Source organism: Artemia franciscana, unplaced genomic scaffold (assembly GCF_032884065.1).
Source record: "Artemia franciscana unplaced genomic scaffold, ASM3288406v1 PGA_scaffold_30, whole genome shotgun sequence".
NCBI lineage: Eukaryota > Metazoa > Arthropoda > Branchiopoda > Anostraca > Artemiidae > Artemia > Artemia franciscana.
Window position 1 is genome coordinate 2,088,544 of NW_027062662.1, and position 27,762 is coordinate 2,116,305.

General features: G+C 35.5%; 1 protein-coding gene across 1 annotated transcript in view; it reads right to left on the minus strand.

Annotated features, from left to right (window-relative positions):
• Nucleotides 1-27,762, minus strand: part of LOC136041590 (lysosomal cobalamin transporter ABCD4-like) — an 87,105-nt gene that overhangs the window by 18,097 nt on the left and 41,246 nt on the right. Inside the window, exons 6-7 of the mRNA XM_065726287.1 lie at nt 14,025-14,292; nt 11,554-11,693 (exon numbers count right to left, since the gene is read on the minus strand). Of these exons, the coding sequence (XP_065582359.1) occupies nt 11,554-11,693; nt 14,025-14,292 (408 nt within the window). The remainder of the gene's footprint in view (nt 1-11,553; nt 11,694-14,024; nt 14,293-27,762) is intronic.

Here is a 27,762-nt window from a genome sequence, read left to right on the forward strand (position 1 = left end):
CATTTAGCCAAAAAAAGAATTAATATGCAAATTTCATTTTAATAACTTATGTGCGGAGAGCCAAAATCAAACATGCATAAATTCAAAAACGTTCAGAAATTAAATAAAAAAAAACTAGTTTTTTTTTTATTTAATTACCAACTGAGACCTACCTATAATCCTTTTTTATCATCTCTCAACCATTAGAAAGCCAAAAAATGCAGAGTGCTTAGTTTTTAATGGTAAAAGAAATAATCACGTTTTCTGGTAAACATAACTTTTTCAAACATTAACCCAATGACAAAAATTTTTGGCAGTCTTCTTCCCCCACCCAAGGGGAAATTAGGCAGCTGCCTCTGTATATAATTATTAATAATTTAAGTACAAAAAAAGAAAACCCTGATTAATGTGGCACAGGTTTACTTGTTGAATTGAAGCACATAATTACAATTTGTATGTGATATAATATACCCACAGGGAAGAGAAGAGGGTGGACTCACCACATCTCAGCCCCTACAACTCTAAAATCATAAAGAAAATACTACATTTGTTATAGAAAAATTACTTTTTTTTTTTGGCAAAAATGTCTTTTTCAAATTTGATGACTGACCTGAAAAATTTTGGCAGTCCTCCTCCACCTTCGAGAAATTTATGCAAGCATCCCAGTATCTAACTACAAATAGTTTAAGTATTGAAAAAGAAAGACAGAAAAATGTGGCACGGGTTTGCTTGTTGAATTTCTTTTCTGTAGGCCTACTCAAAAATATTTCAAAACCAGAAGAAAAGGCTAAGAAAGCATCATAAAACACTCTGTCAGGTCTGACAATCTCTCAAACTCTGCATGTTGTTACCCTTTTGAGTATAGTATTTAATTCCAACAAAACTTGAATTACAAGACAGGCACGTACACATTATTTTTTTTTTTTTGGGGGGGGGGGAGAAATAATAAAAAATTGATTGCTTAGATAAGAGGTGACAAAAATTAAAGAAATTCTAGGATTTCGAATTGAGGAACCCAGTCGCCCCCCCCCCCCCCTGCACACATCGTTGATAAGAGGTCTGCTTTAAACTAGTGATGAGGTGGCAATTATTTAATCCAATATTTTAAATATAATCAGCTATCATTGGAGCCGATTGGGACTAGAATTTGTCTAGACTAGAATGGGACAAGAAAAATACCAGCCTAAATTTGCGACATTTTCGCACAGACACTCAAACAGGAGCAATATTCGCTTGTCATGGTTAAACAGATGCCAACTTCAGAAGTTTTAATAACTTTGTCAAGCAGCTACTAGAGTTGGCAAAAACTCAACTTTCTCCAGATAAGAACATTTTTCCAGCAAATCCCCATAAGCAAAAAAATCATGAACATGTTATTCATATCATGGGACTATATTATTATTATTTTTTTTTTTTTTTACAACGGAAACAGCCATGGAAGATAAGTGTTGAGACCATAAAATTGGGAGGTGTAAAACTCCTGTGTGAATATAACCTTAATTAGTGATTGTATTTGGAGTTTTAAAGAAAAGCCAGAAAGTAAATAAACCAATGAAACTGAGAGAAAATAATTTTACTTTCATTGTTTCTTCTCGATAGGAAAATTGCGTTTCCAATTAGCTGATTCAATTTGTATTTGGCCGTGAAACGCAATAAAAAGGGGCTGGGAACTGTCCCTCTTAAATATCAAGACTATTATGATTTTTCCTATGCTTTTTCTCAGTGTCTTTAATGTACTTCACCTAATTAGTGGGTGAAAACAATCCTTGAAATTTGCAAATTTTCTTCATAATAACAATTTTTTTGCTCATCAAGATGAACTAAGTGAAATATGGTTTATATAAAAAATCACAAAAAAAATCATCAAAAGGTTCTAAAACCACTGGAACAGATTTATTTGGATATTATTTGAAAACCAAAAAATTTGAAACCAAGAGAGTAAAAATGGGCTTTAAAAATTAAAAGAACCTGAAAATATAATGCGATGATAAAATACGTGTGACGGTCTTGGGCGAAGACCTTAGGCCTGAGCCCTTTTGCTTATTTGTGATATTGCTGTCAATTTAAGATATTTAGACACCCCTTAAGCTAAAGGTTTCCGGTGGTCTTCAAACTTACAAATTAAGGTTTCTTACTTTTACAAATTGTCTTATATCTCATTCCGTCACAGCCGTAAATATTGAGAAATGATGTTTATTTTGCCATGATAGCTTTGCCGTATTTTGTAAGATTAAATAAAATAAAAACAAGTTTTTTCAACTGAAAGTAAGGAGCGACATTAAAACTTAAAACGAACAGAAATTACTTCGTATATGAAAGGGGCTGCTTCCTCATCAACGCCCCGCTCTTTACGCTAAAGTTTTACTCTTTTTCTCAACTCTTCTTTTTAAAACAGTAAAATACTTTAGCGTAAAGAGCGGGGCGTTGATGAGGAAGCAGCCCCTTTCATATACGAAGTAATTTCTGTTCGTTCTAAGTTTTAATGTCGCTCCTTACTTTCAGTTGAAAAAACTTGTTTTTTTTATTTAATTCCTGAATGTTTTTGAATCAATGCATGTTTTGATTTTGGCTCTCCGCAGAGGAATAATTAAAATGAAATTTGCATATTTTTTTTTTGGGGGGGGCTAAATGGCTTTCTCATAATTTTGATCGAATGATTTTGAGAAAAAAGAGCGGGGGAGGAAGCCTAGTTGCCCTCCAATTTTTTGGTTAATTAAAAAGGCAACTAGAACTTTTAATTTTTTACGAATCTCTTTATTAGTAAAAGATATACGTAACTTATAAATTAGCTTACGTAAAGAATTTTTTATTCTGATGTTTTTATTACACAAATGAGAGGGTTCGCCCCCTCGTAAGTACCTCTCTCTTTACACTAAATCTTAAATTTTGTCCCAATTCATTAAGAATGACCCCTGAATCACAAAAGCCGTAGAATAAATAGTTGACATTACTAAAAATACTTTAGCGTAAAGAGCGAGGTATTAGGAGGTGAGCCCCTCATATGGGTAATAATTTCTGTTCGTTTTAAGTTTTAATGCTGCTCCTTACTTCCAGCTGAAAAACTTTTTCATATTTATTTTTTCATTGTTTTTTTTTAAATAATGCTAGTAAATCCTGCGCTCCCTTCATGGAAATTTTCTTCCCCCATGACAAATTCCTCGATGGAAAGTTCCCCCAGCATATCCCCCTCTTCTCAACCCCTCTCCCAACCAAAAAATCCTCCTGAAAACGCCTGTACACTTCCCAATAACCATTACTATATGTAAGCACTGGTCAAAGTTTGTAACTTGTAGCCCCTCCCACGGGGACTGTGGAGGAGTAAGTCGTCTCCAAAGACATAGTTATAAGGTTTTTCGACTATGCTGAATAAAATGGCTATCTCAGAATTTTGATCCGTTGACTTTGGGAAAATAATTAGCGTGGGAGGGGGCCTAGGTGCCCTCCAATTTTTTTGGTCACTTAAAAAGGGCACTAGAACTTTTCATTTCCGTTAGAATGAGCCCTCTCGCAACATTCTAAGACAACTGGGTCGATACGATCACCCCTGAAAAAAAAAAAAATAAATAAACACGCATCCGTGATCTGCCTTCTGGCAAAAATACAAAATTCCATATTTTTGTAGATAGGAGCTTGAAACTTCTAAAGTAGGGTTCTCTAATACGCTGAATCTGATGGTGTAATTTTCGTTAAAATTCTATGACTTTTAGGGTGTGTTTCCCCCTATTTTCTAAAATAACACAAATTTTCGTAACTTTTGATGCGTAAGACTAAACTTGATGAAACTTATATATTTAAAATCAGCATTAAAATGCGATTCTTTTGATGTAGCTATTGGTATCAAAATTCTTTTTTTTAGAGTTTTGGTCACAATTGAGCCGGGTCGCTCCTCACTACAGTTCGTTACAACGAACTGTTTGAAAAATTTATAATACTTAATAATAATGAAACGACTGAAAATATACTTTTTCAGTTTCGTTTTTTCTTGAATTATGGATGTTTTAGGACTATTTTGAATTACCACAGAAACCTCTCTACTTCAGAGGATAAAGCTTTAAAAAGCCTTATAGTATTAAATAAAAAAAAATATTTTTTTTTAAATAAAAGTAAGGAGCGACATTAAAACTTAAAACGAACAGAAATTACTCCGTGTATGAAAGGGTCTGTTCCCTTCTCGACGCCCCGCTCTTTAGGCTAAAGTTTGACTCTTTCTCTCAATTCTACTTTTTTAAACAGTAAAAAACTTTAGCGTAAAGAGCGGGGCGTTGAGAATGGAACAGCCCCTTTCATACACGGAGTAATTTCTGTTCGTTTTAAGTTTTAATGTCACTCCTTACTTTCAGTTAAAAAACTAGTTTTATTTTATTTATAAGGAGCCGGGTCGCTCCTTACTACAGTTCGTTACCACGAACTGTTTGATCAAAACTGAAACTGAAAGAAGGATAGATTTTTCAGCACATCCTTTCCATGTATAAGCCCTAGAAAATTAAAAAAAAAAACAAAAAAAAAAACAACAAATTTTACCCAAATTTAAAGAAAAAGTCGTCATCATTTGTTGTAAAATTCGTCATCAACACAACTTTGGCTGATGCCTGAATTTAAAGAAAAATTCGCCATCACTTGTCTGTCAAATTCGTCATCATCACAGCTTTGGGTGGTTAGTTTTGAAATAATTGAGTAGACTGTAATCAGGTGATAACAGTCACCAGATTAAGGATCCTTCTTCCTTTTTGGGACAAAAGTCACAATACTTCACATAATACAATTAGTACGAATTGCTTCGCGAAACAAGCTTGAGAAATTACATAAGCCCTTCCCCCCCATCTCAATTTCACCAGAAAACAACCATTTTATTTGTAATCCTAGTTATGATAACCTATCGTTGTCGTTAAGATGCTTGTGTTTAAAATGTCACTAAGATGCAGCCATCCAAATTCCAATTTGAAACATATTACACGATGCTATTAAAGGGATTAAAACAAAACATTTTCCTGGAGAGAAGAGGTCAAATCAGTCAGTTGGTTTTACATAATTTTTTAGATCTCACTGCTTTTACATTTATATTTAAGACCGAATAAAATATTGAAAAATAGGTATTTTTTTGGTAATCTTAGAGGAATGTCCTTTGAAAAAACTTTTAAGAAAACAAAGGCTAAAGAAACACAGTTTATTGGAACTTTTCAATTTGTAGAATTTTCAGTTATGGTTTGTTTTTGTTCATGAGTATTTATTATTTATGGTATTATGAAACTATGGTAATTTCTTTGAATTTTAATGATTTTAAAGTTTATTTATTTTTCCTCTTTTGTCGATTAAGGTTATTCATTAATTATTCACGTGTACGTTATTTAGATAAAAAAAAGATAAAAAGTCAAGATAAAAAAGAAAAAGCAATTCTAGCAAAAATGGATTCGACAAGCTAGAAAACGAAAAATAAAGGGAAATAGACAAAGCAAGAAACGTATAAAGTTTATAGAAAATGAGAAGAGAATTAAAATAGAGAAAACACGAATTTTCACGTTACACATTTCTTTTTGTTGCCTTTTTAACATTTCTTAAATCCATTAACTGGCCCTATTATATTTTTTTTTTTTTTTTTTTATGCTATCGAATGTATTTCAAACAGCTAACCTCAGGGAAAGATACGAAAAAAAAAAACACAACAAGAATAGAAATCAAGACTATGGAATGAAAACGAAAGTCAAACTAAGAGAGCGGTAACGCCATAACTGAATCGTTATATCTTAGACTAGGCTACTATAAAAATTGGTTAAGACCTTTGAAATGGAATTGATATACAGCAACTAAAATAGGAACAATTTCTTGGCTTTGCCCTTTGACAATCTTTTATTGAAAACTATTTTTTGATAAGTAACGAAGGAATACGGCCCAAACCTTCGAAAAACATTTTTCCTTTTTTAGGCCAATACTAAAATGGGTTTGAAAATACAAATATACTCTTACTAATGTTTTATATACGGTATTATTTCCACTTAAAAGAAATTTTCAATAGGAAGCCTGTTGGTAATAAGTCTTTTCTAGTTTTTATTCTCTAAAACAGCTGCACTTCTAAATATTTTATTTTTCTATTATTTCTCTGAATCTAAGGAGTTATAAAATCCCCGACTCCTGGTGTATATCTTTGGGTAACGCTTCTTCTGTTACTATTGACATACTATCAACTCTTTGTCCCAGGCATGGCACACTTTACACTACGTATGGTACGCTTCACACCATACAAGGCAAACTTCGTCATCCTTGGCAAAGGCCAGCTCCTTTCAACAAGGTTACTCCTTTCAAAAACACTCAGTTCAAAAATATTTTTGAAGTGGAACGATCCGGTTACCAATGACCTTTAATAAACTCCATTATCAACTAGAAAAGACATTTCATCCGTAATTTTAATCAGGGTCCTGGAGCCAAAAAATTGTAAACGACAATTTTAACTCTTGAAGTTTTGAGATTTTCGAGTGAAAATCTCAGTCAGGTTCTCACTCTTAGAACCTTAGGGAAATGGACTCCAACTTCTTTAACCTTTGGAGGTAGAGCTTGTAAATGCACCCAACTCCACTTTTTTCCTGCCTGTAAGACAACTGTAATAAACAACTGCAATCCATCCTTGTTAGATAGGCAACTTTAAAAGACCTAAGAGCTGGTAGCAGAGACAACTACACGTGTGAGGGGGAAGGGTTGTCAGATTCTTCTCAGTCAAGATTGCTTCTACAATTTCTGTTTATACCTTTATTACTTATCTATTCTTTCTTTTTAGAAAGCGTGGCTTTGAATCTGTAAGAATCTGACAAAAGTTCTAAGGACCTAGTCTAAGAGGAAGACTAGGACCTTCTCCAGGGGACTTAGTCCAAGAGGAGCACATTTTGAGCCAAATTTGCTTTCACTAACTTAGAAAGCTGTTGAGTAACGTCATTGAAACTTTCTGGATTGGATTCAAAGCCTAGATTAGAGAAGTGTTTTGTGGTTTCTCTTACATTGAACCTAAGCAGCAAAAACGGGCCTAATGGACAAAATGGTGTCTGCTACTGTGACAAGCTTCTTAAGCCCAACTTGACCTACGTATGCTCTTCCTTCAACCAAATATACTCAGAGCTTCACTCATTCCTCCTTACAAATTAGTTCCAATTTCTTTAAATCCTTTCTTATGACGTCTTCCTACCCTGTTAAGGGACGGCCTGCATTTTCTTTGGACCACAATGGATGGCCAAAAAATGCGACTCTGGGTAATCTATTATCCTTAAGACGTGACCTAGTCGACTTAACATTTGTTTTAACCCTAGAAAGTGAGATGGAATTGCGCTTTTTGCACAGCTTATGTTTGTTCTCCAAATGTAAACCTAAAACTATTCTAGTGGCGTAATTTCATCAAAATCTTAGGGGGGAGGGAAAGTTGGAGCTGATTTTCCCAAGACAAGTTCCCAAGAGCAAAATAGTGCCATAAAGGCAAAGGTATACTACAGAAATCTGATCTGTTTCTGTGGATGCTTGAAATATATAGGCGTATCTAAATTTTGACAAGATTTTTGAAAACAAAAATATCAGTTGGTGGAGGGGATTGGGTCTTTGGGGAGGGGATGGTGGCTCCTTCCCCTACCCCGTGGCAAATCACACTCCTGTCGTTAGAACAACTGCTCTTGAAAATATCAGGACCATCCCTCAGTCCTTCGAAGGAAGGAGTTTCAGTGCCATACTTGACGGTCATTTCTGTGATTTCAAATAGTCTAACCTTAGCTCGAAGAATCATCTGCTTATTCTTTTTAACTTTCATCAACCGTATTTAGTATAATAACCCATTTATATTATTACTACTAGACCAAAACCAATATTTTCCAAGATAGCTGAATGACTCTATCCTAGAATTAAGCCCAAATAACTTATTGCAGCAACAGGCCACTTGAGACCAACATATATGTGTAAATGGCTTTCTCTTAGTTTTGATCGGACGATTTTGAGAAAAACACGAGCGGGGGAGGAGGCCTAGTTACCCTCCAATTCTTTGGTTACTTGAAAAGGCAACTCAAACTTTTAATTTTTTACGAACGTTTTTATTAGTAAAAATATATTAACTTACGAATTAACTTCCGTAAGGAACTTCTGTATTCTTATGTTTTTATTACGTATATGAGGGGGTTCGACCCCTCGTCAAAACCTCACTCTTTACACTAAAGCTAAAATTTTGTCCCAATTCCTTAAGAATGACCCCTGAATCACAAAGGCTGTAGAATAAATAGTAAAAATTACTAAAAATACTTTAGCGTAAAGAGCGAGGTCTCAGGAAGAGGTGAACCCCTCATATGCGTTATAATTTCTGTTCGTTTTAAGTTTTAATGCTGCTCCTTACTTTCAGTTGAAAAAACCTTTTTCATATTTATTTTTTAATTGTTTTTTTTTAGAAATGCTAGAAAATCCTGCGCCCCTTTCATGAAAATTATCTTCCTCCGTTCCCCCACATAACTCCCTCCCCCCACAGCTAAAAAAATTCCCCTGAAAACGTCTGTAAACTTCCCAATAACCATTACTATATGTAAACACTGGTAAAAGTTTGAAACTTGGAGCCCCTCCCACGGGGACTGCGGGCGAGTAAGCCGTCCGTAAAGAAATAGTTATTAGGTTTTTCGACTATGCTGAATAAAATGGCTATCTCTGAATTTTGATCTGTTGACTTTGGGAGAAAAATGAGCGTGTGAGGGGGCCTAGGTGCCCTTCAATTTTTTGGGTCAATTAAAAAGGACACTAGAACTTTTAATTTCAGTTAGAATGCGACATTCTAGGACCACTGGGTCGATACGATCACCCATTAAAAACAAACAACAAATAAACACGCATCCGTGATCTGTCTTGCGGCAAAAAAAAAATTACAAAATTCCACATTTTTGTAGATAGGAGCTTGAAACTTCTACTGTAGGATTCTCTGATACGCTGAATCTGATTAACTATTTGATATCAGGAATAGGTCTGAAAATCTATATTTGTTTGTCTGGTGATGCTTTTGATATCAAACTTGTTTTTGTAGAAAAAGATGGGTTAACTTTCGATGCTATTAACGAGTTTTGTCCATTTGAACAGCATATGGTCAAGAATCTCGTCATTGGCCCGGCAAAATCAGGAGGGTGGGCTGACTGTGGCGGGTTCAATAGAGGGAGACGACCAGTTGCCAATGAAAGCACGTTTACATGTGTTCCATATAACATTATTGCGATTTGGCCTAAGAAGAGGCATCGGTTGCACATGATTGTGGAGTTATTCTTGCTAATCCGTGTCAGAACAAAGTCTGAAATAGGATAGGGTTTACATATAGAAAATTCATTGGCTCTTTTGTGGCTTGGGATTGAATTTCGATGGTGTTGTATCCTGCTCAAGGACGTTGTATCTTCCTTCTGATGTTGAAATAGCCAGGGTTGTCCATAGCTTGAAAGGTTCTTCGTCGTCTAGCCCAGCGTGCATTCTAACTATGGTAGTTAAGTTCGTTCTTCCTTTAATTGTTTCTCCACTAACTAAGCTTATCAATCTATCTTTTGAAAATAGGATTTACCCTAGTTCTGTTAAGAGAGCAAAAATGAAACACAGAATTGTCAAGCTAATTATCAACCTATACCATTGCTCTCTGTATTTGGCCAAATTTTTGAGAACACCCTGCTTTCCGGTCTTGGCAAAAGGACTTGTACTGGTGGAAAACAGCGGTGAACAACACTGTTTTTCTACTGGCAAAAGGACTTCTCCTTTTGCAGTTTGGCTTCCAAGCAAAGATTTTCAGTTTGGCTTCCGAGCAAAGCATTCAAAGAAGTATGCTTCAAATTTTTTCCCCACTGGCTTGACTCTCGTTTGATTTCTACTGCTGTATTCTAGGACGTCTGTAAAGCTTTTGATTCTTTGACCCATGAGATTCTGCTATGTAAGTTATCACACAATGTTGTAAGAGGACAGGATCATGCTTGGTTTGATCCTTATTTGTTAGGTAGAACTACCTTCGTAGATTCCCTTTTCCGTCCATCGTCTAAAGTTGAGTTTGGTGTTTTCCAGGGCTCTGTTCTTATACTGCTTCTGTTTTTTATTTGTGTTAATGACCTTATAGTGGCGGTTAAAAGACAGAAATCTATAGTTTGTGGTCAACTATGTCAACCTGAATCTTTCAATGCTCCAAAAAGTCAATTAACTTGATATGCTCTCTTCACTTTCTCTGACAACAGTACGGTTCTGTCTGCAATAGGAGCAGAGTCTGAGATTCTTCCCAAACTATTTGACTTTTTTGAGAAAATCATTCGGTGATGCTAAATTGACAAGTTTTTCAATTTTCTCGCATATTTCTAAGGCTTACCCTAAGTTATCTGATATTCAGCTGTCAAGGTGGTTTCTCAGTATATCTAAGGATCAGTAAGTCTAACTTCTAGGTACTTCTCGATGAAAACCTTTCATTCAGACCTTCCATATCATATTGGACCAATTAAAATAAAGATTTCACGGAGGCTTGGAATTTTGAGGAGTCTAAAATATATTTGTACTGAATCGATTTATTAGAAATTCTGTTCCATCACTTAGTTCAGTCCTACGTCTCTCAGTTGCCTTACTAAATGGATGTCAACTTTTCTTCTGTTTTGAATCCACTGTCAAAGTACGATAAAACAAGGACATGAAACAAATTATTCTATAACTAATCTGTTACTTGATTTACAGTCACTCTATACTCTTTTGTGTGCGTCTTTCACTATACTTTAACTCCATAGGGATCTTCCGACGGCCCTAAAAACAAACCCATGTTCGTCACTGATTGGCCTATGCATCATCTTTGCAATCCAAAGAACATTAATGTTCCACTTTCTCCATCTGTGAGGTTTGGTTTCAAACCACTAATCACTTGTCAAATTGTTTGGAATACTTTGACTGAGTATGTTCAAGAATGTCACTCGTTTGGTACTTTCAAAATAATTTAAAGAAGTACTTTGATGACTGGATGCCGTTTGTGGAGGTATGAATAGTGTCTTTGGAATATTTTGACAGTAAATTGATTGACTAAATGGCTGTATATTGCTTTTAAATTGTATACATTTTTTAACCTATTAAGTTTTATTTTTAAAGAGACTACGGGCAATTAAAACTAATCTTAAGCCAAAGAGTATTGGAATTTAACAATGAGGAACCTTAAAAAAAAAAAGATTAAACAAAGAAAAATAAGTAAGTAAACAAACGTAATAAAATAAGTAATTAAACAAATAATAAGTAAATTAAACAAATAAAAATAATAAAAGAAGTAAATAAGTAATAATAAAATAATTAAGAAAACAAATTTATCCACAACAGTAAACAAAAATAAGTAAGTAAACAAAGTAAGTAAACAAATAATAAGTAATTAAACAAATAAAAGTAATAAAATAAGTAAATAAGTAATAATAAAACAAATAAGTAAACAAATTTATCCACAACAGTAAACAAAAATAAGTAAGCAAACAAAGTAAGTAAACAAATAATAAGTAATTAAACAAACAAAAGTAATAAAATAAGTAAATAAGTAAGTACACAAATTTATCCCTGAAGGACAAAGAATAAATAAGTGACAACAAAAGGACAAACTTTTTAGCTCCAGAATCATGAGCGAGGACTTCAAGGAGTTCAGCAATCCGATGAGTAACACCAGCTAAACCAGCAAACTGATTTGACAAGTCTACCAGAGAACTGAAGGTGCTGATCAGATATATGCAGACAAAGGCATTCTAAAAGTACAATAACAAATACAATCAAGCACATAATAAATTATAATAAGAAAGATATCAAAATATATTATAAGGTATAACCAAGAATCATAAAGTAAAATATGGTGCAAAAGTAAAATAAAGTATAATAATAATAAAAAAGATATAATAACAATATAAAAATAAGTCTATAATTATATTAGCACTAAGAGGCAGTCACTAATAAATATCTTAATGGGAAGATACGATTTAAGGAAAAAAATAAGCTGAAATACAATTTCAAGCAACCTAGACAGGCGTTTTCTTTTTCTCTAAAAACCTTGCAAAAAAAATTTAAACCTGACTGAAATAAGGGAGGATTCTTAACTGAGCATTAAAGTTGGCCTACATTCAAGAACCTTGCAAAGTAGATAATTTTTCAGACGACACTACTTTCCCCTCAACATCAACCAAAACTAAACCTTTGCTTTACTTCCGAGCAGGGCTTCTTCTCTCCTTAAAACCTCCCACAGAATTAAAACTTTTAAATACCAAAACACAAAATATGCATAGTTGATGTTCATTAAAGATAATACTGGGGCCAAATTTCGTGTTACTTAATTTTTTCTGACACAATCAGTAAGAAAAAATAATCTGGGATAGTTGCAGCACTGCTTTGAAAAAAACTGCCATTAGCAACAATTGCCAACAAAACAACCTTATTAGTTAATATTCCCGACAATTTATCCTAAAAAAGGTGTTAGCTTTAACTTAGCCAAATACAACCATTCCACATGGCATAACTCAAAATAAAAAAAAATTCTCCATTCTCAAACATTTTCCAAATCCAAATAATTTTTCAAAATTCCGAAAAAAACACCATTTGTCATATAATGCCATCTACTTTATACAAATACGGATTTTTTTTCAAAAATAGTTGATACTTTTTTAACTGTAACAAACCTGCTTTCTATTCGACTTCAGCTTGTGACACATTAGCACACAACTTATAATTCTTAAAGCCATTTGACCATTGACCATTTGACCATGCTCATAACTTGACTATATTTGTTGAGAAAAAAATACGCGTCTTTTCGTTCTTCTAGGACAAAAAGTTTGACACGATCACCCCTGGAAGGCAAAAAAATCCCCATTTTTGTAGATAGGAGCTTGGAAACCTCTTCAGTAAGGTTTTTCCATGTGAAGAATCTGATGGTGCAGTTTTCATAGGGATTACTTGCCATTCTGGGATGCTCCCCCTTTTTAAAATCAGAAATATTTTTTGATGGGTAAATTTTAACCTAATGAATTATACGTGTATATTCGGAATCAGGATAGAAAACCCGTTTTTGAATTGATATCAAGATTTCTTGTCTTTTTTAGTCTCTTTTACTATTAGCCCAGATCGCTCCATATTTACGGTTCGTTAGAACAAAATATTTGAAAAGAAGATATAGAATTTTGGTTAAGATATCACAGCTAGTTTCAAACAAAAATATGAAGTCACTTTAAAGATATTTTGATATTTTAAAATTTATAATTAAATATAAAAATAACAGTAGAATTATCACTAGAATTTGAATGAAGACTTGAAACCATTGGAAAAAGTATTCTTTGTTTCTAATTGATAAAATTATTTTGATATTCGTAGATTCTTTTTTTTTGTTTGGTTAAAAATTTAGCAATAAAGTCATCTTCACACTAAAGGCGGTATAGAATTTTCATGTTTATGACTTTTCACGACGTCATTGTTGGTTTTGAAAAAAAAATGAAGACATTGGAAAAACAAATATTCTTCGTAAAAGTTTTTTATTTGATTTAATGCCAGATAGTTTACAAGGAAAACATGAAATCATTAGAAAAACATTTTGAAAACTCTGAATTTGAAATTAAGATAATCATCATATATATTTTCCTTCTAATTAAAAAACCCGAACAATTATGTCATCTTGCACACTTCAATGGGGTAGAGAATTTTTGTTTGTGATGTATTAGTTGATTCCAAATGAAAAAATAACATCGTTGTAAAATTCGCTAATGAGACCTAATCAATCTATGACAATTTTTTTATATTCTTGGTTTTAGGTTACCATTACTTTTTTTCTACAAAACTAACAATACCGTCACTGATGCTGTAGAGGCTACTAATTGCTTACCAGTTTGTGTAAGTACAAATTTGACTTCTCTCTCTCTCTCTCTCTCTCTCTCTCTCTCTCTCTCTCTCTCTCTCTCTCTCTCTCTCTCTCTCTCTCTCTCTCTCTCTCTCTCTCTCTCTCTCTCTCTCTCTTGCTGCACTTCCGGACTTGCAGAAGTTACAATTAGCAGCGCGTCGTTGATCACGCTTCAATATGGTTTAAAACACACTAATCGTACCTCACTAATGACAGCAGACAAAGACGAGGCGTCCAAATCATCATAAACTCCAGTAAAAATTGGCACAGCTATTACCAGATAACTTAAAATACTTCCAATATAGTCAAAACAATTAATTGCGGAATTAAGTAGATATTGCCTGTTTATGAGACGACTTGAAACCTTCAAGAGTCGCTCAAGACGTGAATCACATTTGTCCAGTTCAATATCGGCACCGTCATGGAATGCCAGAGATTCGGCGTTGGACCGAATCTGCATGTGCTTGAATCTGAAATCAAGAGGCAGTAATTAACACTGGTACGCGTAATTTACGGGGGGAGGCTCTTTTACTTTAAAAACAAGCTACAGCGAAAAATACTGATGCTTAACAAGATGAGAAAAACAGGTAGATTTTAGATTAACAAAGGTTCAAAATGGCAAAGCAGCGGGCTGAAGACCCAAGAATTTGGAGACTCAGTATTTTATAGTCAGAATTCCAATTCTCACTGTCTCTCTCAAAAGCTTACAGTTATATGGTCGATTTAATGATGTTTACTTGTACACTCTTATTCGTCTACAACCTTGTTCATCTGGCTCATAACTCCACAGATAATATAGTGTATTTTCTTTTGCTATTGGTCAGAAGGACTTATCTCTTGGAGAAACCATGATTTGAGAAAGTTTTTTTTTTGTTTGCGTAAATAAGGCATTATTTTTACCATACTGTCATATTTATTTTGTGTTGATTTTGGAGTTTGTGTTGATTATGTGTTTTCATCAGACCACCTTCGTAGGGAGGGGGGCTTCATTAAACTACGAAGAGGCATATTTATGAGCATGAAACAGTTTACATTTTTTAACAACTCTTTCTAGCACTTAAGAACCTTTAATTTCGTGAAAAGCTCATTCATAGAAAATTGACTTCTCTCGCAGATCTGTTTAGCTAATGAATTGACCTGAAAATTTACCAAACTAGTCTATTTTAAAGTATCTCATTCCTAAAATTATATTCATTTTTACTCATTAAAAAAAATTATACAAGGTCTTCAAAATTCAAAAAACAATGAGATATTCGGGAAGGATCATCTGGGAAGTTTTTTTTAGGATAGCGAACAAGCATAAATCTTTGAATATTTCGACTACGTAGGAAGCAGAGAACGTAGATTACCCAAGAATGAAAGGTATGATCAGATCAGGATCGGACCTGATGGAGAAGGGGCAAAATTGCAACTATGGCAATGCAGCCTTAAATAGTTTAGTAAAATTTTATTCAGGTAGATTTGTGGTAAATATTTACGTTTTCAAATAATTTAACTACTATGAAAGTGAATACATCACTTGATGTCTTTTTTATGCTCTTCCAAAATTCAATAATTGCTTCTGAGGAAATACAATTTTGAGCCCCGTGGACTTGTGGTTCGAAACAGCGAGACTCACGTGTTCTATTCATCACCATATTCATCACCTTGAGAGAGTGTCGTTCGAAGGGAGATGCTGCTGTGCAAATCGCGACACCCGCTTGCGACACGCGCATTACTAAGTCATGGTAGTCGTTTATTTTGGCCTCAGCTAGGTTCTGGGCGCTCATTTCAGTCAAGGCAGTCCGATTTGATTTTCCTAGGCCTGGAACGAATTTTAGAATTTCCCATTAAAAAAACCAAACGTGCGTGTTGGCGCTACAAAGTTACAATGGTGGCTCCCAGTAAAGAAAGCAAACTAATTTAAACTTATCTTAAAGATCTACCAACCTCATTGATCAGGTTTGTGTAGACACAAGACAGGCAGGATCGATACAAGTTACTACGGTGGAGTGCTGTTATTGGTGCAAAAAGTAAAGATCCCCATCTAATAGTATCTACGATTAAACTAAAGCTGTAATTTAGGAAGGGTAACTACCTTCCGAGAAGAAGCGATGTTGGTAGCCTCCAGGATGAGAATTTGAGAGAAACTTCCCTGCAACAGTAGGATACTAAACTAGAGACTCTAAGACTTTAGAATTTGGGAGATGGGTGAAATAATTTTAGGAGAATAGTTTGCAAAGTAGCAGATGGTGTCCTATGGATGGGAGTTAAAACGCAGCTATGAATATTAATGAAAATACTTAATTTCTAGTAGAGAGAAAGAAGGGCTTGCACAAGAAATATTTGAAAGATCGATCATACAAAAAAAACAAACATGTAGGGAAAACAGCGAAAGCATTAAAATATGAATGAAACAGGTGTGAAACAGAGGCCATGAATAAAATGTGTGAAGATGCGACCCTACGATATAATGGTAAAATATTGTATTGCCATGTTAAAAAATTGAGAAGGGAAAGTCAATCTTGACTAGTCCCAGTTAGAGATAGGAACGGAACCCCAATTAGTGATGAGGATAGAGTTAAACAGAGATGGGCGGAATATTCCAAGAATATACTAAACCCTGATAACTTTACAGGAAATGAAATAGAAAAGAATAAAAAACTGCATGGGACTTTGGAAGTGAAGGAATTTTTCGAGGAAGAATTAAAGACAGTATTATAAAGGTTAAAAAATAATAAAACCCCAGGTGCTGATAGTGTGGCAAATGAAGTTTTTAAAATATAGTGCTTGCAAAGTTAGAGATAAATTACTGAAGATTATGGATAAGATTTTTGAAAAGGGGGAAGTACTAAGTAAATTTAGGAAAATATTCATTAGACCTCTCTGTAAGAAATGTCATAAGAGTGGGTTTGTTAATTATACAGGCCTTTTAGACTTAGAGATGCTGTAAATAAAGCTTTAAGAGAAGAACAGTGCGGTTTTAGAAAGAAAAGAGGATGTGTATACCAAATTCTCACTCATAAATAATTAAACTGAAAAGTCCCTCAGTCATCAGGCCCCTTTAATCCTCAGTTTCATAGATTATAAGCAAGCGTTGGATTCAGCTGGTAGAAGAACCTTAGTAAAAGTTCTATCGTTGAAGGGTATACCAAATAAATACATTAAAGTTATTAGCACAAGTACGAGAATAACATTGCTGTGGTTACGGTATTAAATGAGGTTAGTAGCTGGTTTCGCATTGAATCTGGAATTAAGCAGGGTTGCGTCCTATCACCATTTATAAGTGTCATTTTAATGAAATTTGTGTCAAGGAGCACGAAAAAGCCTACAGTAGAGCATGGAACAAAACGGGAATATAGAACTCTCCTAGACTTGAATTCCGCTGATACCTTGAGTGTCCTAGATGAAAATATTTGGAAAATGAATGACTTTTTGGAGGTTTTGAGGGTTCAGGGTGCAACACTAGGTTCGAAAATTCATTTTAAGATGACAAAGTTGCTTAGACTAGAAATAAGTGAAGGTGAAGAAGTTATGTAGGGTAACAAGAATATCGATCAAGTGGATAGCTTTACACAATTAAGTAGTATTATTTGTAAAGAAGGTGGGTGTAGTAAAGATGTTAAAAGCAGAATAGCCAAAGCCCAGGGTGTGTATATTCACAATCGAAAAAAGGTTTTGGAGAGTAGGAAGATATGTCTACGATCTAAGATTATAATTTTGAAAAATAAAGTGGTTACATTGGCCAGGTATGCTTCTGAAACGTCGGCAGTCGAGAAGAATGAGGGGTGTTGATTAGATAATAGGATTCTTTAGGGTACTCGTCTGACCATATTTCAAATAGTAAGCTGTGTGAAAAATATAGTTCAATCCCATATTCGAGGGCTATAATGAGAGAAAGATTGATATGTATAGGACGTTTTCTGCAGAGGAAATAAGCTATATTTCCACAAATCGTCCTTCCGGCCATCCATATAGGGCTAGACGAACAGATGGTTTCCGAATGGACTAGGAGATCACAAGGAAGGATTTAAGTAAAATTGGAACTTCTAGAGAGGTCGGAAGAAGGTAGGCGATGGATAGATTCGGATGGAGGATGAGCATAGCTCTGTTGGTTTCGGTCGGTTTATTGCTGCAGTGAGTTTTTAGTAGTTGAAGTAGTTTCATAACCCCAATAGGTATATCGAAGATTACACAACATCGAAAGCGACTCCAGGAAGCAACTTACCTTGTTTCAAAATCTGTTATTTATCTAAGAAGTGTGCACTAATCAGGTTGTTCAAATTTAACCTGTCAACATTATTGTGGCTTGGTTGTTAAATTAAATACTTACCGACAGCCATGAATAAACCAAAAGTAAGAGCCAATATTTCGTGAAGAAGACGAATTGCTTTATCGAATAGGATGAATTGCTACATTGCTGAATTTCTGAATTGTATATGTTATTATGTTTGGAAGACAATCCTATACTATTGGACTAGATATTATGGATTTTGTTTAAATATTTGTCGTTAACACCATAAAAAACAAGAGCTAAGAGCTCATATGGCACTTGTGACGAGGCGAGAAGAGCTAAGAGCCAAGAGATCATATGGTATGAGCTCTAACAAAATTCTATGAATCAATAGATTGATTTAAAAAGGAAAATAAGAGGCTTAATGCCGGTCAGGATTTAAAATAAGAGCTCTGAGTCACAATGTCCCTTCTAAATATCAAAATTCATTAAGATCCGATCACCCACTCGTAATTTATAAATACCTAATTTTTTCTAATTTTTCCTCTCCCTTTAGCCCCCCAGATGGTCGAATCTGGGAAAACGACTTTATCAAGTCAAATTGTGCAGCTCCCTGAGACGCCTATCAATTTTAATCGTCCTAGCACGTCCAGAAGCACCAAACTCGCCAAATCACTGAACTCCTCCCCCCAACTCCCCCAAAGAGAGCGAATCCAGTACGATTCTGTCAATCACGTATCAAGGACATTTGTTTATTCTATCCACCAAGCTTCATCCAAATTCCTACACTCCAAGTGTTTTTCCAAGATTTCCCCCTCCAACTCCCCCCAATGTCAAACGATCTGGTCGGGATTTGAAATAAGAGCTCTGAGACATGAATTCTTTCTAAAAATCAAATTTCATTAAGATCCGATCATCTATTCGTAAGATAAAAATACCCCAATTTTCACGTTTTCCAAGAATTCCGGTTTCCCCCTCCTACTCCCCCCAACGTCACAGGATCTGGTCGGAATTTAAAATAAGAACTTTAAAGCACAAGATCCTTCTAAATATCAAATTTCATTAAGATCTGGTCACCCTTTCGTAAGTTACAAATACCTCAATTTTCAAAATTACCCCCTCCCCCTCCAATTCCACCAAAGAGAGCAGATCCGGTCCGGTTATGTCAGTCACGTATCTTAGACAGGTTTTTATTCTTCCCATCCAGTTTCATCCTGATCTCACCGCTTTAAGTATTTTCTAAGATTTCCGGTCCCCCCCCCAACTGCCCCCCCCCCCCAATTACGCTTGATCCGGTTGAGATTTAAAATAAGAGATCTGAGTTACGAGGTCCTTCTAAATATGACGTTTCATGAAGATCTGATCACTCCTTCGTAAGTTAAAAATACGTCATTTTTTCTTATTTTTCAGAATTAACCCCCCCCCCCCCCCAATAGATCGGATCCGTTCCAATTATGTTAATCACGTATGTAAGACTTCTGCTTATTTTTCCCACCAAGTTTCATCCCGATCCCTCCAATCTAAGCGTTTTCCATGATTTTAGGTTCCCCCACCCCAAACTTCCCCCAACGTCACCAGATCCAGTCAGGATTTAAAATAAGAGCTCTGAGCCACGATATCCTTCTAAATATCAAATTTCATTGAGATCCGATCACCTGTTCGTAAGTTAAAAATACCTCATTTTTTCTAATTTTTCAGAAATAACCCTCCCCCCAACTATCCCAAAGAGAGCGGATCCGTTCCGTTTATGTCAATCATGTATCTAGCACTTGTGTTTATTTTTCCCACCAAGTTTCATCCCGATCCCTCCACTCTAAGTGTTTTCCAAGTTTTAGGTTTCCCCCTTCCAACTCTCCCCCCCCCCCCCAATGTCACCAGATCCGGTCGGGATTTAAAATAAGAGCTCTAAGACACGATATCCTTCTAAACATCAAATTTCATTGAGATCCGATTACCCGTTCGTAAGTTAAAAATACCTCATTTTTTCTAATTTTTAGAATTACCCTCCCCCCCAACTACCCCAAAGAGAGCGGATCCGTTCCGATTATGTCAATCATGTATCTGGGACTTGTGCATATTTTTCCCATCAAGTTTTATCCCGATCCCTCCACTCTAAGTGTTTTCCAAGATTTTAGGTTCCCCCCCCCTCCAACTCCCCCCAATGTCATCAGATCCTGTCGGGATTTAAAATAAGAGCTCTGAGACACAATATCATTCCAAACATCAAATTTCATTAAGATCCCATCACCCATTCATAAGTTAAAAATACTTCATTTTTTCTATTTTTTCCGAATTAACCGGCCCCCCACTCCCCCCCCCCAGATGGTCAAATTGGGAAAACGACTATTTCTAATTTAAGCTGGTTCTGTCCCTGATACGCCTGCCAGATTTCATCGTCCTAGCTTACCTGGAAGTGCCTAAAGTAGCAAAACCAGGACCGACAGACAGACAGACCGACAGAATTGGCGATTGCTATATGTCACTTGGTTAATACCAAGTGCCATAAAAAGGACCGACTAGTACTATTGATCTTGCCAAAGCTAAGGAAGGCATAAAAATTAAAAGAGGTTTTATCCATAGATAAAACTTTTAGACATAGAGACAAAAGCTTTCAGATGATACTCCAACTCCCTGATAACTTAGACCATAATGTTTAGCTCTTCACTATGAATTATACCACTTCCCAAATTCAACGGATCTTAATATGAAATAGGAGAAGAAGCACACACAAGTTTGTTGTTGATGTTCTTGCTAAAGCTCAGCAGTGTCTTATATTCATTTGTTCCATATCTCTTAGGACAATCCACTCTCTGGTAAAAGTCATCTTCAAACACCATTCGAGGAATAGTTTCAGAACTAAGAAACTGCCCGTTGAAAAAGTTAAGGTTTCAAAGGTGAATGCTTTACTGAACAGCTTAATAATAGCTTTATTGAGGACTTATTATAAAATGACTTTTAATCTCCGTTTTTACCTTCGCACCGTTTCAAACTCACATGATTGTGCTGTTAGTGCCATCTAATCGTAGAGCCTTTCACACTAGCACAACTGAAGACTACTTAAGACAACTTGAGACTTAAGGTTACGTTATGTAACCTTAAGAAGTATTTTTTTTCAAAACATAAAGAGTACCAAGTAGACTCAACATAATTTCGGTTAGAATTTTAAGTTATGTAATGCTAAGAAAAAGTTAAGTTAGTAGCAAAACATTGGGTCTTCAGGATGAGCAGTAAATAAGTTTAAAAACTAAACTAGCTTTCTCTGCAAATCCTTTTGTGTTCAATCCGAGCTTGAATCTCCATTTCCATCCCACATTTCTAATAGTAAAATTAGTTTTCTGATGATGAATGTGACAAGTTTGGACAATGACTGTGATGGCTTTATGCATTTTTCCATTATTGTTACATTTGATTGAGAAACATTGAGAATAGTTAGGACACGTTCTGCGGATGAATCATGACAGATTGTTAAAGATCGTCAAAGGGTAATGGAAACTTCTTGGGAGGGTGCAAAGAGGGAAGCTTTGAATAAATTGGGAATGAAGAGGAGCGTGTGCAGCTGTGTTGGCCTCGGGCGGCTTAGTGCTGCAGTGAGTTGTTAGTAGCAGTAGTTACATTTGGATTGTTACATGTCTTTTTGGCAAATGGAATATACTTTTGGGATTAAGCTTGTAGTTTATACAAGGGTGAAGCGCAGGTTCATAACCTTTTTTTTAATTTTCTACTAATCTTATCTTTTTTAACTAATAAACATTGTTGATTTTAATTGTGGTTACTTGTTTTTTTATTGTGTTTGAGTAATACAAAATTCGTACCTGAAATCCCCTTCTTTTCCTTCTTGGGCCACAACAAGTGAAACGATTGGTGACATTAACAGCTTATTAACCATAGTGCCGATGAGAAAAAATATAAAACTAGCAGTGGGTCCAATCCATCCTGTCCTAAAAAGTAAAAATTTGATTTTCCATTAATATATAGAAAGACTTCTATTTGAGAAGAGACAATTAAACAGAGTTTACAACAGTAATATTGAAGTGGTCTGTGTTTTGTCTCTAGATGAGGAAGGATGTACTACTTTGGTAGATCACCAACTTTCTCTTTTCCTGCACCCGGTCCTGCATTTCCAGGTTGAGGAAAAAAATATCCTGATATTTGTGCAATTAAGTTCTTATAATTACTAGTTACGTTCCATAGTATTATCGAAACATTCAGAATTACACATTTTAACTATTTTTTTTTATCCAGGGGGGGGGGCACGATGCTCTACTCCACCTTAGGCACAGCCTTTCTACATACTTATCTCTCGGCTTTTCTCGCCCACAATGCGTAATTTGATTTAAATTAGGCACACAACTAGACAAAAATCCTTCGCAGCTTTATGATTTACCCTTAACTTCTATATATTTCGCCCGCTCTTTGCTATTTTTATTTGTATTTATAGCCAGTCATCGGGTAACTATCAAAAGATCGCAATTGGATGTCAACCAAACGTAGTCGAAACTAAAATATAATATCCGAGTTGAGCCTTAACAAACCAAGATCCATTTGAGGAGGAAGGATTCCCAAATTCTTAAAGCAAGAAGACCTGCTAAACGGAGACATCATATCCTTAGTGAAAACTAAAACAAGGCTTAGTTGGATGAAAATGCACAAGAAAGTGCTAGAAACCTTATTTTATACAAGAAAATCCGTTTATTATTCTTAGCCGTGTGGTTAGCACGATAGACTTAAAATCCTGTTGTTCCTGAGGACAGGGTTCAAGTACTGGTGTCGCTGGTTATTTAGTTTGAGACAGGGGTCAGTGGCAGGACTCTTTAAGCTCAGCCAGAGCCAACCTCCCTACAAATGGGTACCTGGAGAAATCTGGGAAAGGTAAACAGGAAGGGTGTGCAAAAGCTCAGGATGATTGTCCCCCCCCCCCCTACTTGCACTCCCTGATGAAGGGCCATGGAACGGAGATCAGCACCGCCGGTAGAAACCTTTACCCTTTCTTTAACATTTAGCATGGAAACAGTTCCGTTAATCTATTCTCCTACTGATAAAAAAGACCTATATTATTACTATATTAAAAGGACCTATACCATCACCAGCTCTTTAGTTATCAGGCTTCAGTGAATACAAGCTTTACGGTGGAAAGCAACTTAAATCTAAGAAACCAGGCAGAAAATTGGCACTAAACATACTTTAATTTTCATACGACGTCTACCTCATCCTTGACAACATGTAAGTTGGGTGAAAGCGAGATTTAAAAGTCCTAAAGCATTAGTTTTATAGTGTCCTTATGGATCCACTTCGCTCGCCTTGTAACCGCAGGCGTGAGCCTTTTCTTGATGTCATGAAGTCACCACAGGATCGCTACAATCACCCTGGGAAAAATACGAATTCTTCGTTAAAGTCCTTTCGTTTTTACGGCCAGTCATCGCTGTTCCTTGTTTTCCAGCCGTAGATTAAATTGCCCTTTTTTTCATCTTTACCTCAGAAAGTTTTTCCACGATTTTTACTTTAAGAGTTTAGATTCGTACATCATCTCATTTAATTTCTTAAGAAGTTATAGATAACACATACGTCTTTTCCAGTTTCCAACAACAGGCCACTGTTCGAAATTTCGTTTACAATTCAATGTGATTCTCGCTGTCGTTTGTTACATAAATTCTTCTTGAACTGTAGCGATTCTCACTTTCATCAGTTTTCTAATCACATTTATCTGTGCTTCATCTTCATTAATCAACCCCTTAAACATTTTAAATAAGCTTAAATTAGCTTTGTGGAATTACGTTTATATATGCCGAGAACGCAATTATGTTTATCTGTACCGGGAACAATTGTGTTAACAATATATATATTGTTATATATAACAATATATATATATATATATATCCCATAATTCAATGTCATCAAAAGGACAGACTCAAGGTAAACAGCCAATCATCCCACAAAATGGTGTTAAGTTCAATCTATAACGACGGGGTAGGGTCTTTATTTCTTAAAGGCAAGTACATCTTACAGCAACAAAATGGTTTACAGCTTAACCAATCTTCTTTTTTGTTAATTTTTTATACTTCTTCTTCAATACGACCAATACTGACGTAAAATTACTGAATTTGCCTTTTCAAAAAAGAAAAGAATACGAAAAGACTGACTACTGTAGACTTAAAACTAAATAAAAGTATATGTCACAATAAAGATAACAAACACTTTTGGACACTTGATTGTGCCATCCAACATTCTTTCATTTTATTGTAGAATTTGAAGAAAGCAGAGTAAGATAGACCTTATTTTCACGCAGCACGCCACTTCTTTTACAGACAAAAAAGAAAAACACTTCTTTTACAGACAAATGTGACCCACAAACGTCATTTTAGCGTTCAATGTGTGTTTTTCTTGTTTGGCCTATTTTGGAAAATCACAAAGCATAAAGCTGGTTTTTAGATTATTTTTGGATTTCTTAGGCTTTTTCAAATTACTGGCTAAATTGAACATTATTAAAAAAAAACAAAAAAAAAACTGAGATTCCCTACTTCCTTTCTACTTGTCCCAAGAGCTCGATAAGCAGTTAAGAGCTAAAGTTTCTTAGTGATATACATTTTGTTACCTCCTGGCTATTAAGTTACTCATTACGTTTGCTGATATTATTGTAATGTAACTGAGTTAATTGTAAACGATATTTGACTTTACAATTATTCTTAAGAAGGTGCAAATAATTATAGCATGAAAAAGGGGGCGAAAGTGGTAGAAGAAATATTTCCTCCCATGTTTGGCCTGGAGGAGCTCTAAACAATCTACCTGTTGTTTCTTTGCTACCTCTATATGAGGAGTGTCAGATTCCCCTCCAAGGATCGGCCTGATAAATCTCAACCTTAAATAAATCGACCTCATATTTTTTAAAAATCGTCCGACTACAAAACCTACGTTTTGCATGCAACCGACGACAAAAATTTAAATTTGCACAAAAAACCCTTAGAATAAAGCTCTCGGTTTAAGATCCCGCTCCACCTGCTGAAAACTACAAGTTAACTTTGGAGCTACATGTATTCAGATAAAGTTCTTCACTACAATTAGTCAAATGTACAGTCACAAACCAAATTCTTTAAAATGTGGTTCCTAAACTTTTGATGACCGTAAGAGGTTGATATGTAGATAGTATTCTATCGCATTCCATGTATAAGGGACTACAACCATGTTTCACTACCCAGTCGCATATTAGTGTTTGTCTCCGTTTTCTCTCTAGAATTTGTGTCACACAGCAGACATCTGGAAGCGAAATGGAACCTTCGTGCTCCCTCAGATATACGCAAACTGGCGTGATATTTGTCAACCCGACCTTTACTTTTTTCACTTCGGTGTCAAGTGGGTAAAATGTGTGGTTATCCAAAGGATTTTTTTTTATAAAACCCATGCTTCTCTTATCGGGGGAGATAAAGCTTGATAAAATATACTAATATGATTCAACTCTTTTTTTGTCAAAGAAAAACACCCTTGTCTTAAAAAACAGCATTTTAGCGCTTGCAAGTAGCATATAAACGACCGGTAATTATTGTGTTTAAATAATAACATTTAATAAATTAAAAATAAATATAACACACCTGAAATTGTTGACCTTCCTATTTAAGAAGAGCCCGTAGGACCAACCCCACCAATGGCAAGACTTGTGTGATAAAAGTTAATTGTTTGTTACAAGTGAGTTATATAAAAATGTACTCAGGATTCGTGATAAAGAGACACAATTTAATACCCTCCCCCAAGACGAGCATGTAATCAAGGGGTAAATTTAAAAAAAACAATCTCAAAAATAGGAAATTGCACAGAAAGCATGAGAAATTACAGGAAAGGTTCCTATGGGAACACATGTCTGGTCCGAAGTCTATGGATACTCCTTGACATTATTGTTGCACTTGTTGATAATCAAAGTTTCAATAGAACAATTAATTACATACAAACATATGCAGATTAACGCAAACAAGGCCAAAGTCATGGTCACATCACGACAGGAGATGATATACCCCCCCCCCCATTCCCTCGATAGTAACAGACGGTGAAAACGTTGAAGTAGACGATCAATTCCGTTACCTCGGCAGACTCTTGACAGCTGACACATTGTCAACATTAAACGCCGTCTCGGTCTTGCCAGCTCTAGCTTCAAAAGACGATCAAAGATATGGAGATCTAGACACGCTTCAAACCATCTGAAAGTGCATCTATGCAACAGTCTGATCATACCCATTGCTCTGTATGGGTGTGAAACCTGGACATTAAAAGCTGAACACGTGCGCAATCTCCTTGCATTCGAAATGATATGTCTGCGCCGGATAGCCACGACCAGATATACTGACCATGTCACAAACGAAGAAGTCGGAAAAAGGCTGAAGTCACAATACACTATCCTGAACAAAATCCAAAAATTACTTTGATGATTACTTACTTACTTGATTAGACTTAGGTCTTCCCACGCCGGCTGGCGCATAAGGCGACGACCGACCCAGTTTTATAGATAATGGACAAGCGTTTGATTCAGCGGAGACTAGAGCTTTAGCGATGGTTTTATCCTTGCACAGTATACCAGATAAATACAGTAAAGTGATTAGTGCTATGTACAAGAACAACATCGCTGTGGTTAAGGTTAGAAATAAGATTAGTACCTGATTTTGTAACAAATCCCGATCTTTCGCGTTCTATCCAGTTTGTATGGAGCAAATTGATGGAAATTGTCCTAAGGAACATGGCAAAGTATATGGGAGAGCATAGAATAGCCTAAGAAAATTCAAATACCTTGGATTTTGACTATGCTCATGATTTGATTGTCCTAAGTAAAAAATTTAGCAAAATAAATGAGTTTTTGGACGTTTTGAGAGTTCAAGGTGCAAGAACAGGTTTGGAAATTAATTTTAAGAGGAATAAATCGCTAAGACTGTGAATAAGTGAAGGTGAAGAAGTGATGTTCTAGAATGACAAGGTCAATCAAGTGGATAGCTTCACTTACCTAGTTAGTATTATTCATGAAGATTGTAGATACACTGAAGATTTTAAATGCACAATAGCCAGGGTAATGTACTGTATTTTCCATGGTATATATTGTACAGTATTTTTCATGGTCGAAAAAAATTGGAAGAATTGGAAGCTAAGTCTGCAAGACAAGATTAGAAAAATTTGAAACTACGGTGATGAAGCCGTCAAGTATGGCTCTGAAACGCGGAGATTCCGAAAGACATATGAGGATTTGTAACATTTTCCAGACAAATTGTCTACGGATTCTTTTAGATACCCATCTGACTGACAGTGTTTTAAACGGTAAGCTGCACGAAAATCTGGCACTATACCGCATTCTAGGGCTACAATGCGATAAAGGTTGATATAACTAAGACACGTTCTGCGGATGAAGGATGACAAATCGTAAACCACCTTCCTTTTTGATCAATCATCTAGGGCCAAACAAAACCAAGTCTTCCCCGAATAAGGTGGTCGTAAGGAAGAATTTAACGGGAAATGTTACTTCTTGGGAGGGTGTAAAGAGGGAGGTTTTAACTATATTAGGATGGAGGAGGAGCATGCATGGCTAGTTGGGCCTGAGCGCGTTGTTAGTAGTAACAGTAATTAGTTGAACGTAATGACACTTTTTATTCGATTCAAACAAAAACAATCCGTAGGTTCCCAAAGACAAACTTACCTTCAAAGGAAACCTACATCCTCTTGAACTTTTTGCTGTACTTACCTCTTCTTTTTTTAATTTGGCAAA